A 13,395-nucleotide genomic window follows, 5' to 3' on the forward strand; every position below is an offset into this window, starting at 1 on the left:
TAATATGCTTAAATCATCAGCATAATCTAAGTCCAGGAGCGTTTTTCCTCCCCATTAGATTCCGTAGTCTCCAATTGCCTTTCCTGTGCTCCTTAAGACTAAGTCCATCAAAATGATCCATATAAAGGGGGATAGAACACAATCCTGCTTAACTCCTGATTTAATACAAAACCAGTTGCTAACCTCATTTCCTACCTATCACTCATATAATTCTTATACAAACCCCTTCAAACTCTCAAGTTTAGTATTCAACTCTTCCTGGAAGTTTTTTCTCAAATTTTCATCCTGGAGTCTACCAACATCATAACTTTCCAGGAGGTAGTTACCCTTCCGAAATTTCTGCTTTAAATTAACCTTAGACACTACTAGATGGTGATCTTTACTTTAACATCAATAACAGCACTCCTATACACCCTAGTATCTTGTATTGATCCTGCTAGTCTTCTGTTTACAACAACATAATCAATAAGGTTTGCTGTCTTACCATCACGTGAATACCTTAATACCATCACGTGTCTATACTTAATACCCTATTTTAGTGAAAACTCACATTTACCTGCTTTTTGTTTCACAGAAGTTAAACCAAGATCTTTATATTAGGTTTATTATGTGTACTTACAAAAAAAATAATAATAAAATAAAAATGAAAATGAGAACAGATTGATTCATTTTTTTATGGAACCTAAGAGCATAAATCTGGAACCTAATAAGCATACACTGACGTAATCAAAGCCAATACATACACTGACGTAATCAAACTTGTAACAAAAAAAAATATGTTATTTTGCAGAAAACACAAGACATATTTCTAAAACTAGGTAATGTAAACTGACTCAGGATATTTCTCTATATTTGTAGAATTTCAAAAAACTAGCACTTTACTGAAAACACAAGAGCCACGCAAAAAAACAGGATGTTGTTGGAGCACAAAGATCCTTAAGAAACCCGTAGAAAATAAAACATAAACTTATAAGGTTCTCCAGAGTATTTCACGGATGATGATGATATTGATAACTTTTGGCATACAATTTAAATTCTTTAAAAACTCTAGCAAAAAAAAGTCGTATCCAAAAAGTCATGAAGGACATATAAATGACGGTGGACGACTTTACCCCCCCCCCCCCCGTGGAAAATAAGGCTTTCCAAACTTGAGAATTTTATTAGAGTTTTTTTCGGTAGGGGGAAGGAATTTTGTAATTGTGTATTATACGCCATTCACTCAAGTTTACGATGTCTAAAACTTGAGAACAAACCGGTTTCTTCGTTAATTTCTCCGTTGCTTTAGAAACAAATTTGAGCTATATATTTGTACATTCGGAGGGGGGAAGGTAAAGTATAGCGGGTCTGCATGCAAAATGTGTTAGGTACAATTATTCTGCATATTATCAAGTAAGAAATGTTTTTTAACTTCAAACTGTTCAAATACTTTACCCCCCTCATGTGGAAACATACAGCCGAAATTATATATTTCCCATTTATTCTGTCACTTGTCTTTGTCTTGTCTCAAGGTAATCTCAAAGAAATTAACAAAGAAACCGGTTTGTTCTCGAGTTTTACACAGCGCAAACTTGAGTGAGTGGTGTATAATACACAGGTACCAAAATTCCTTCCCCCTATACAGTGGCGTCGTTCCCCAATAATTTGGAGAAAAAAAATTATTGTATTGTCCTTATCCTTAAATCTCCGGATGTGGGCCTCTTTTGGCCCTTCCAATAAAAATGATGGAGCTACGCCCCTGCCCCTACGAAAAAAAACTCAAATAAAATTCTCAAATTTGAAAAACCTTATTTTCCATGGGAGGGGAGGATATTCCGGGGGGATATTTTACAGGGGGTGGGTGGGTAAACGGCTAGAACCATAAATGAAAGACTGATTTCGAAAGCATTTTATACCAGCAGTAGGCAACAGTCAAGAGCCAGTAATGTAAATCTTAGAATATGGGAACGTTCGTTAGTATTATTTAAAATTGAGAACTTATTAAAATAAATGAAAACAACAGAAATCTAGTTATTTCTGTATACAGGATGAAAAATTTTGGATGGAAAGTTTTGATACGAATCTTGGAGGCTGGTGAATTGTCGAAAGACTACCCAGAAACATTTGCTTCTGGTGTGTCTAGAAAATGCAATCTACAACTCATAGCAATTGAAATGAATTCAAATCATATAAAAAATCCTAAAATACTTTATTATTCTACTATAAAAAACTTCCTTAAGTGCTTTATATTTCTATTGTAAAAAACACTGTGTACTGTTTTATGTTTTCAGTAAAGTCCTAGTTTTTCAGAGCTTGAACAGTAAATTGATTCTCTACTTGGTAATACAGGGCTATGGCTTTGATTGCAGCTGCTGCAAGGTTGAGTAAAAGACTTGTTACTTGTCCCTGCAAAAAAAACAAAAAAAAAAAAAAAAAAAAAAACACACACACCAAGCAACTGAAACATCAATTAGACATCCTATGTGCCATCAATGACTCTGAAGAATCTTTAGCCTTTTATTCTTAATGAAAATATATTTAAAACTGAATTAAAAAACCGGTGTAATCGAAGTGTAATTGCAAGAGAAAAATTAAGGTAACCAATAAATTAATTATGTGAATTGAAATGGTAATTTTAATATTTAAATTGGCCAGTCCCTGTATCCCCTCAATAGCATATCTATAAGTGTTAGTACATATATACATTTAGCTAAAGAGTTCAATTCAAGCTAAAATGAATATAACATTTGACCAGCACTTTTGAAATTTCAATGAAGAGCAGGGATGTGGGATGGGAGGTCACCCTTCTGTTTGTCTTAAGTTTGACTCCCCTTGTGTTTTAAGTTTTAGCTTTAAGCTTTAAGTTTAACCTCGTTTTAAGTTTGCCAGCAATGCTTAGAATTTTTTTTGTCTCAGAGGAAAACTTCATAAGCTTCCAAAAACAAAGATCCAGTGTGTCAACCATGAGGATTATGCTGTTTCGTCATGGTTTAATTGCAAGGAATCTTACTTTTCCTTATTGGTAGTTGAAGAGAACATCTGCTGAAAGCAGTTTTGCTGGAAATAACAGTTTTTGTCAAAACTGAGTTGCAAACGCTATGTTGTGGTAAAAAAAAATTATCTTTCGAATGGTCTAATTGATATTGCTGTAAGACATCAACACTCTGCATCTAATTCTGAGATACAAATGTCAAAATTTTCAAACTTGTTTTTCTTGGAATTTTAGAGAAAAAGATTGGGAAATGCTTTCTTAGGTAAAAAAAAAAAAATTCCCTGGTGAATCGTCTAATTGACATTGCTGTAAGACGTCAGTGTTTTAGCTAAAGTCGATTCTTAGATAAAATTTCAAAATTTTCAAAATTGTTTTTCTCAGAAATTTAGATAAACAGATTCTGCAAAACCAATCTCAGTAGACGAATTGCAAATATTTTTTAATAAAAAAAAACCTTTCTATGGATAGAGATGTTTCCAAAGAAAAGCAAACTTCCAAGCAAAGTTGAAAAGAAATGATGATGATGCAGAGTAATTCAAAAATTTCAATTTAGCTTCATGATTAAGAAAAGGCAGTAAATTTTTCCTACTTAACAATTTCTGCCTCAGGACAATCTTAACAAGAATATTGCCAATGGAATCTTGTAAGTGACAAGAATTTTGAAAACCCTAAGCAGCTCCCAGTCACTTTTCAGTTACATTGAAAGAAAATTCATTTCTCCCTTTCTTTGTTTTGACTGTAAAATGGGCTAATTATAGAATTTTTCAGGTGCAAAAACAAGAAGCACTCCAAACAGACATTTTTACTACAAGATCATAACAGGTTTGTTACAAACCAAGCACTGTTATTCAGAACTAGGCTACCGAATATGTAAATAATATATATTTTAAAGAAGATGTTCACAAGTATGTTAAATAGCAAAATTAGCGACCCCCCCCCAAAAAAAAAATCAGAAAACATACCATGTTTGATTGGTTTTCAAAAGGGCTGTAATTTTCCAGGCCATCTTGAGGTCTGACATTTGTAGATGTGGCTTGTCTCACTGAAGGGTCCTAGGAAATACAAGGTCAAATTTAGTACTTTAAAAGCAACATTTCCATTCAAATAAAACTACCTTTAAGTGACCCTTGGGCTAATACAAACCTGCAGCCAGGCGATAAAGGATGAACTCTCCAATAAAAGGGTTTATGTCCCCTCCCCCACATACAAACTTTTAGAAAAACGCGTGAAAAAATACAAACTTATGAAGTATGATTATAAAGACAATTATTTATCTTTTGACAATGTGTTTAGCTATTTAGGAAGTTTTCCAACAAAAAGAAGAAGAGGGAAGCACAAATCCAAAACAGAAACAACTCCACAAATTTCCACAAAGAGGAATAGAGCTAACACTACCAAGTCTTCTAAAAGCCAGAGCATCATTTGCACTTTATTGAAAACAAAATATATGTTAAACATTTTCTTATTTATAACGTTAATAAATCGAAAATAGCTGAGATTTCACAGAATGAATGTCATTATATATTACACAATTTGTCTGCTTTGTTCAGCTCATTTCAGTAGTCTTGGATATTATGGTGATTTTCTTTCTTTTGTTGTTGTTGTTTTGACAAACAAGAGCTAAGAGCTCATATGGCACTTGTGACGAGGCCGGAAGAGCCAAGAGCCAAGAGCTCATATGGTACGAGCTCTAGCAAAATTTTAAGAATCAATAGATCGATTTAAAAGGAAAATCAGAGGCTTAATGCCAGTCAGGATTTAAAATAAGAGCTCTGAGTCATGATGTCTTTCTAAATATCAAAATTCATTAAGATCCGATCACCCACTCATAGGTTATAAATACCTCATTTTTTTTCTAATTTTTCCTCTCCCTTCAGTCCCCCAGATGGCCAAATCGGGGAAAACGACTCTATCAAGTCAAGTTGTGCAGCTCCCTGACACATCTACCAATTTTCATCGTCCTAGCACGTCCAGAAGCACCAAACTCGCCAAAGCACTGAACCCCACCCCCTAACTCCCCCAAAGAGAGCGAATCCAGTACGGTTGCGTCAATCACGTATCTACGATATTTGCTTATTCTACCCACCAAGATTCATCCCAATTCCTCCACTCTAAGCGTTTTCAAAGATTTCCGATTTCCCCCTCCAACTCCCCCCAATGTCACTAGATCTGGTCAGAATTTGAAATAAGAGCTCTGAGACATGAGTTCCTTCTAAATATCAAATTCCATTAAGATCCGGTCACCCGTTCTTAAGTCAAAAATACCTCAATTTTTCTAATTTTTCCAAATTCACACCCCCCAGCTCCTCCAAAGAGAACAGATCTGTTCCAATTATGCCAATCACGTATCTAAAACTTGTGCTTATTCTTCCCATCAAGTTTCATCTCGATCTCTCCACCCTAAGCGTTTTCCAAGATTTCAGTTTCCCCCCTCCAACCCCCGAAGTCCCTGGATCCGATTCGAGTCGAAAATGAAGCATCTGAGACACAAGTTCCTTCTATATATCAAGTTTCATTATGGTCGGATCACCTACTCGCAAGATAAAGATACCCCAATTTTCACGTTTTCCAAGAATTCCGGTTTCCCCTCCAACTACCCCCAATGTTACAGGATCTGTTCGGAATTTAAAATAAGAGCTCTAACTTACATGGTCCTTCTAAATATCAAATTTTATTAAGATCTGATCACCGGTTCGTAAGTTACAAATACCTCGTTTTTTCATAGTTTTTCAGAATTATTCCCCCCACCCAACTCCACCAAAGAGAGCGGATCCGGTCCGGTTATGTCAGTCACGTATCTTGGACTTTTATTTAGACTATTATTGGACTTCTTTTTTATTCTTCCCACCCGGTTTCATCCTGATCTCTGCACTTTAAGTATTTTCCAATATTTCCAGTCCCCCTCCCCCAACTACACCCCCCCCCCTATGAAGCTGAATCCGGTCGGGATTCAAAATGAGAGATCTGTGTTACAAGGTCCTTCTAAATATGAAGTTTCGTTAAGATCCAATCACTCCTTTGTAAGTTAAAAATATGTCATTTTTTCTAATTTTTCAGAGTTAACCCTTCCCCCCAACTCCCCCAAATAGAGCAGATCCGTTCCGATTATGTCAATCACGTATCTAGGACTTCTGCTTATTTTTCCCACCAAGTTTCATCCTGATCCCTCCACTCTAAGTGTTTTCCAAGATTTTAGGTTCCCCCCTCCCCAACTCCCCCCAATGTCACTGGATCCGGTCGGAATTCAAAATAGGAAATCTAAGACACAATATCCTTCCAAAAATCAAATTTCATTGAGATCCGCACACCCGTTTGTAAGTTAAAAATACCTCATTTTTTCTAAGTTTTTCCAATTTAACCCTCCCCCCACTCTCGCCCCCCCCCCAGATCGTCGAATCAGGGAAACAATTTTTAATTAATCTGGTCTGGTTTTTGATACGCCTGCCAAATTTCATCGTCCTAGCTAACCTGGAAGTGCCTAAAGTAGGAAAACCAGGACAGACAGACCAACAGAATTTGCAATTACTATATGTCAATTGGTAGATAGCAAGTGCCATAATGAAAACCAGACTGCTCAAAACCCATATCATTTCAATGAAATGCAAAAGACATTCAAGCCATTCAGAAATTCGTAAAGGGGGACAGGTAGCACTAAACTTATTTGTAAGCATTAAGACATAATTTTGTTTTGTTGTTGTTGATGTTATGGCAAATAAAAACACACTGCTCCAAACAAACGAACAAAAAATTCCGTAAAGTTCGAATGATTCCCTGCCACTCTGTTTGTTTTAAATTCTATTGTAGTTTTTATTCGTTTTGAGTCTGATTTATTAATTGATAGTGATTTGTGTATGTTTTTTGTTTGAATTAATATTTGACTTTTTTCTGCTCATCTTTGGTCTAAAAGTAGCTCTTCACTTATCTTTGATAAAATCCTTTTCGTTTGGATTAACACTACTGCAGCAAAAAAATTTTGTGATGCTACTTCTAGCGTGCTAAATAACTGTGATGCCAAATTTAAAGAATACAAATTCTTTGGAATTGTGAAAGGTGTAGATAAAGCTTATGCAGCAGAGCTGTTTACTGGTTGTGATGGTGCTGTTGATGCAAATAGTATTGGCAACTTGACCTCAGTGAAAATGTCTTTTCAAGACACTATTGCACTATCTAATGCTGGGCAATTGGGCTTAAAAACGGAATATGAAATATTCCGAGTTTTTGAATGTGTCTACAAAAGACACTCCAGGTCAAGGCATCCTGGAGTGTGCTAACTGTGGGGATACTCATTTTGCTTCCTTTGTTTTTGTTGTTGGTGTAATTGAATGGAGCTTCCAGAATTTCTTCTCTATGCTCCAATGTTCATTTTGCTTCCAGTCTTAAGTGTTGTGTCATTCAGGATTTTCTCAAAAAGAGCCAAAAGGCAAAGAAATGACTGCCAATATCGCACTGCATACAGTGAGAAGACACTCCATGTGAAGTTTCATTCTATCTTCTCATCCATCTCATCAGATGGGCACTTCCATACAGTTTATGATCCTGAACCATTGGAGACTGCAGTTGAAGGTCCAAGCAAACTCGAAATCGCAAATGCCAATGAAGAGAAGGATGACAGTGAAACTCCCCTCAAAGCACCAACTGGTAGATTTCAGCACAAGCATTTAATGGCGGGTATGTTCATCACAGTTGTTTATGAGGTGAAAGGGAAAAGATGAAGTACATGTGAAAAAGTTTATGTTGGAAAAATTGATACACTTTGTACACATTCTGTTGAAGTGATCTTCCTCAGAAAGGCTGGTGTTTCTCTGTGCTGCTTCAAGTTTCATGCCAGTGACTGTGATGAAATTGAACTTTCTAGAGTGGCCCAGATTCTGCCCAGTCCTGTTATTGACGGCAAGTCTTTCAGTTACAGGTTTCCATGTCAAATCACCAGTGATGCTTGAAAGAAAGTGATAATTTCTCCTTTAGTTTTTGACCCTATTTTTTATAATAGAAGTTAACAAAATAAACCAAACTGAATTTTGTGTCCAAGACATCTGTAACGAATACTGGTTGGTATAAGCGTTTGCTGGTAAAGATGAATCACCAACAAGAAGAGGAATTCTCAATTGAAAATAATGTAATAAAAATAAAATCCTTCTGCTGTGGGTAAGTCACGTTTTCCTAACGAACTTTAAGAAAAATCCAACTGAGCTTCGAGATGTATTGATATAGCAAATGAAAGCTATTTTTTTTCCATTTATTGATGTATGCAGTCACTGGATGTTCTATGGTTAATTCGAAAATCAGAAAAAAGGGTTGTGAAACGCGTGTAAGTTACAAAACCAATCGTGTTTCACCCATTGATAAATGTGACTACCTAGTCTTTAATACAAAGTCTGTATACCCATTTCTCTTCTTTGTTCTAACATCTCTGTCCATTGTGTCTCTGATTTGCAGTGGTTAGGCATCCATTTTGTTCAAATCTATTAACTTTTAGGACCAATATTGTATGTGATGTTAAAGAAAAACAAAGTGGGTTATGGTACAATAGTGGCTAATTGTGGCCAACATTCTTAAAAAGTGATTGCATTGCTATATAGAAGCATTGTGATCATTCAACACTTTTCCTGTCTGGTATTTCACCTGTCCTGAAAAAAAGGATCTGGTTGAATTGCATATATTATATTTCCACTATTGTAAGTTTCTGCTTTATTTACCTCAGTTTTATAGGAACAAGAAAACAATTTGGTATTTTGGGGCTTCTGACATTATTACTTCTTTGCAGAAGTTGGGCTCAAAATTGGAAAAGGAGTATGTTTTTCTCTGGGCCCTTCCACGCCTTATTTTGTTTATTTATCAATTAGTTTTTACCTGTTTTTGTTTTATAGTTGCGTTATCTTTTAGAGGTTCTTTTTTTAGTTGAGTTATGGTTGTGTTGTATATGTTTTATCTCTTGCATAGTTGTGTTATTTTTCTTTCATTATCTTTTATTTACTCCATTTATCTTGTATTTTAGTGGGTTAAAAATAAATTATTATTATTATTTTCTGAAAAGGTTCTATTTTAGTTGATTTGTATTTTTTTTTTTAATTGACAATATTTTTTTACTGTTTACTAAAGGTAATATCTGTTCAGTTATTTTTTCTGTTTTCTTAAGATTTTGAATTGCTAATTATATTCTCGACAATATTTTACAACAAAATTTTGCTGAAATTTTACAATAGAATATTGTAAGAATCTCGTGTAGAGATGGATGGGAAGGTTGAGCATTACTCAGATGGAATAAAAATCTGCGTATTTTTTTTGTCTTCTTTAGGGCTGAAGCTATCTAGATCCTCATCCTTTTTCAACCTTAAATAGAGACAAATATTGATTGACCATCTTTTGATAAAATTAAATTTTAAAAACTTTTACCACAAAAGAAGTTTTTCAAAGAAAGTAAAGAATTCCATTAAGCCAAACTACTACTACTAACAACTCACCACAGCACCAGGCCAGCTGAGGCTAATACAGCTGCAAACACTCTTCCTCCATTGCAATCTATTTAAAGCCTCCCACTTTTACATCCTCCCATGAAGTTCCCATTTCCTTTAAATCTTTCTTTATGACATCCTCTCACCACAGCTGCAGACATCCTGCTTTCTATTTAGCCCTAGACTGTTGGCCAAAAAGGATGCTATTTGGCAATATGTCATCTTTCATCTGAAGAATGTGCCCTGGCCATCTCAACTTATCTCTCATTACCAATTACAAATTAATAATCATATGTCAATTCTAAAACTTGGTCAACCTGCCTGAGACCCTAGGCAGGTGTGCCTCTCCAAAAGCTAACACACAAGTATTTTTCTAATAAGAGAATCACAGCTACACCTGCTGTTTACCAAAACACATGGAAAACTATATGTCTCCCCATTCACCTGTGAGTCCAGGGGAATTGTCGATCATGAGTCAATCCTAAAATATGATAATCCACCTGAGACTCCAGGCAGACAAACCTATTAGGCGTAGGTCACTTGTTTGCCTGTGAGTCCAAGCAAATTCATTTCCTTGTTTAGCATACAAGTCCAGTAGACATTGTCCACCATAATCAACCAAAAAATCTTGATCATCCCTTAGTTCTATGACTATATTGTTTCTACCCTAGGATGGATGGATGATATACTATCTATCAACAAGTGAAAAAGACATTATTGTTTTACAATCCTGAAAATGGCTTATGGAAGCTTTGCCTATCACCAAAACTATCTATCTTGGCTTTTTCTCTAATTAGCCTAACTTGCTGGCAACTTGATTTTAATTCAAGCAGGATTGAACTTCATTGTTCACTGTTCACTGTTCATTGTTCACTATCCAACATAACCTTTTCATCTGCACTTATTCCTACCCTTAGTGACTTAGTCTTCTTAAAATTAATTTTAAAACCTTTTATAGCACCCTGAACATGAAAAACCTCTTAAAGTTCATTCATTTTGTTCACGCTTTCATCTAGGATGCTTGAATCATCAGCATAATCTAATTCCAGGAGAGTTTTTCCTCTCCATTTGACTCCGTGGTCTGTCATTGCCTTTCCTGTGATCCTTAAGACAAAGTTCATTGAAATTATCCACAGAAAGGGGATAGAACACAACCCGGATTAACTCCTGATTGAATAAACAACCAGCTGCTAACCTCATTTCTCACTTTAACCAAAGCAGTGTCATTCTCATTTATAGCACTATTCACTTTAATGTGTTTGTTTGGTATACTATACAGGGATAAAACCTTTGCTAAAGCTCTTCTATCAACAGAATCAAATGCTTGCTCATAATCTATAAAACTGAGGAAAATTTAGTTCATACATGTGTAAGGCTGACAGCCCCCTTGCCTTCACAAGACCAGACCATAAACTGAACATAATAACTGTTTTTATGTTTTTAATGTTCTCTCTGGCAGAGTGGAATTAGTGCTGAATTGCTACCTTCCAGAAGGAAACAGTATAATATTCTGGAAACTACTTTCAAAGATTCTAAAATCCTTACTATTCTAATATTGTTCTCTAAGGTTAATTACTTAATTTTATCAACACCCCTTGGTAAAGGTATCATAGCTCATATAATTGACATACCAATAAAGTGAACATACCACTTGATGCCTTTTTTATGCTCTTTATGAATAAATATAATTGCTTCTGTCACAAATTCAAATTTAAGCACTTTTTGGCCTAACCTAACCCAACCTAACTATAAATAATTTTGGCACTGAGAAAATGGAGTATTATTTTGTCAAAAATGACCACAAAAACAGTGTTGAGATAATGTAGTATTATTTTGTCAAAAACAACCAATAACTCATACTTTAACTGAAAATTCATCATTTTTAAGAGCTCAAAAAGTGCTTAAATTTACAATAGAAGCAATTAATATATTTTTAAAGAACATAAATGCTGGACGTTCTACTGGGGATAGGCGATTCGGGTATCTACACTTCCCATAGGTCCAATCCAGTAATTATTTAAAGATGGCGATTAATGCTGATGCATACTGCTATTAGTAAATAAAAGTAAGTGGCAAGTTTATATAGTTGAACAATAAACGTTAGAGACTTATATAAGTAGTTTATAGACATTAAGTGAACCGTGAAGCCTTCTTTCAGTGGGCCATGACATAGGTCGTTTTTACATTTTGTGTTTTGTTATTTGTCCAGGACTTACCACTGAATATTTGCCAATTTTCCCAAGAGTTATGGCTGGTAACAAACGGGCGCGTTCTAGCCCAGTAAAAAGACGGGACAAGTGTTCGTCTTGTGCAATTAATTTAAGCGAGGAATCAAGTGCTATGAATTGTGATGATTGTGATGATTGTGATTGCTGTTTATGCATCAAATGTCTTGAGCTCTTGGAACCAGAATACATCTTACTTACAAAAATGACTCGTCACATGGGTTGTCAATGGAAATGTCCAATGTGCAAGGGAAACACCCAAGCGAGCAATGTTAATGCCTCTGAGATTGCACAAGTTGTTGATGTGTCTATTAAGAACTCTCTTAGTGGTTTTGAGAATGCAGTTAAGACTCTAGATGTTAAGATTAAGAAGGCAGTTAAGGACTCTTTTGCTAGCTTTAAAGATGAAATTAAAGCGGAAATTGACACTCAGTTTAAGGCAATAGAAGATAGGATTCATACTCTTGAGCAATCCTCAGGAATGGCAAAAGATAATAACGCCTTAAAAGATTTAGTAACCACTGAAGTAGCTACATTGAGAAAAACTTTAGATGAACAGTTTGAAAACGGCATAAAGGCAATGATTGCCGAGGTTCATGAAAGACAAAAAAGAAAACTTAATATAATGGTCTTCAGAGTTCCTCCACAAATTGATGATGCCCGATTTTTAAGTGATTATTTAGCTAAAAATTACAGATCCCTGATGTCACAGTCCTGAATGTTTGAAGACTAGGAAACATAACAACCGCACCAGGACCCAGTACTCAATGTCATGTCCCGATTATCTTCTCAGTGGCAAATTTCAAACTAAAGAAATTAATCCTTAGAAATCTTTTGAAAGAAAGGGTGCCATTCAATTTAGAAATGACGTGTCAAAGCATGATCGCGAAAAAAGACAAAGATTGTATGAGGAATTGCATAAGAGAAGATCGAATGGGGAAGTGGACATAGTAATCAGAGGAAATAAGATTGTGTCAAAAAACTGCCAGACTCTTGTGATGCATCAGTCACCATTGCAGGAGAATGTCACGGAATTATAGATATATCAGGTACCCCTTTAAGACTTGTAAATAGTTCTATAAGTAGTGTTTCCATTTGTGATTGTACAAGTGAAGTTGGCTCTCCCAAATATACAGAAACTGAATCGTATGTTAGTGCTAGATTGGATACCAGAAACTATGAACTCATATTGGATACCATTTCTTTTAAATCATGTGATTCTGGATCAAGCAAAGCTAATGATGACAATACTGTTATTGAGGGACTAATGGTACTGTATAGCAATGTAGACTGTATTACCACAAAGATGAATGAAATTAAGTTGGTGATGTCAACAAGGCATGAAGTAAGTGTTTTTGCCTTCACTGAGGTGAAACCTACATACTGCATTTGCTCTTACTGATACACAAATTCAAGTGCCTGGATTTGAGCTACTCACCAATCTGTCAAAGCCAAATGGTAGAGGGATAGCAGTGTACGTCAGATCTCTGCTCCAGGTAAGAGCTATTACAGTAAATTCAGATTATGAACCTTGGATTGAACAAATATGGGTAATGATTATGCAGTGAAGTCTCCCTGTAGTCATAGGCTGTTTTTATAGAAGTCCCAGCTCCCCTTGTCAGACAAGTTCCCTTCTAGCAATTGCATATTCTATTAATAATGTCATGAAGCAATATTATAAGAATGTCCTTATTGTGGGAGATTTTAATTTACCGGAATTACACTGGATTAGAAAGCTTACAACAGAATA

At 35.4% G+C, this 13,395-nt stretch overlaps 2 protein-coding genes across 3 annotated transcripts in view; one reads left to right on the plus strand and one right to left on the minus strand.

The window, feature by feature from the left end:
• LOC136031259 (short-chain dehydrogenase/reductase family 42E member 1-like) overlaps positions 1-13,395 on the plus strand; it is a 443,764-nt gene that overhangs the window by 325,793 nt on the left and 104,576 nt on the right. The window lies entirely within an intron of this gene.
• The window catches only part of LOC136031255 (secretory carrier-associated membrane protein 1-like), a 50,729-nt gene that overhangs the window by 33,646 nt on the left and 3,688 nt on the right, over positions 1-13,395 (minus strand). For both annotated transcript variants that reach the window (XM_065710673.1, XM_065710672.1), the window contains exon 2: positions 3,931-4,020. In XM_065710673.1, the coding sequence (XP_065566745.1) occupies positions 3,931-4,020 (90 nt within the window). The remainder of the gene's footprint in view (positions 1-3,930; positions 4,021-13,395) is intronic.

The sequence above is a fragment of the Artemia franciscana genome, chromosome 9, assembly GCF_032884065.1.
Source record: "Artemia franciscana chromosome 9, ASM3288406v1, whole genome shotgun sequence".
NCBI lineage: Eukaryota > Metazoa > Arthropoda > Branchiopoda > Anostraca > Artemiidae > Artemia > Artemia franciscana.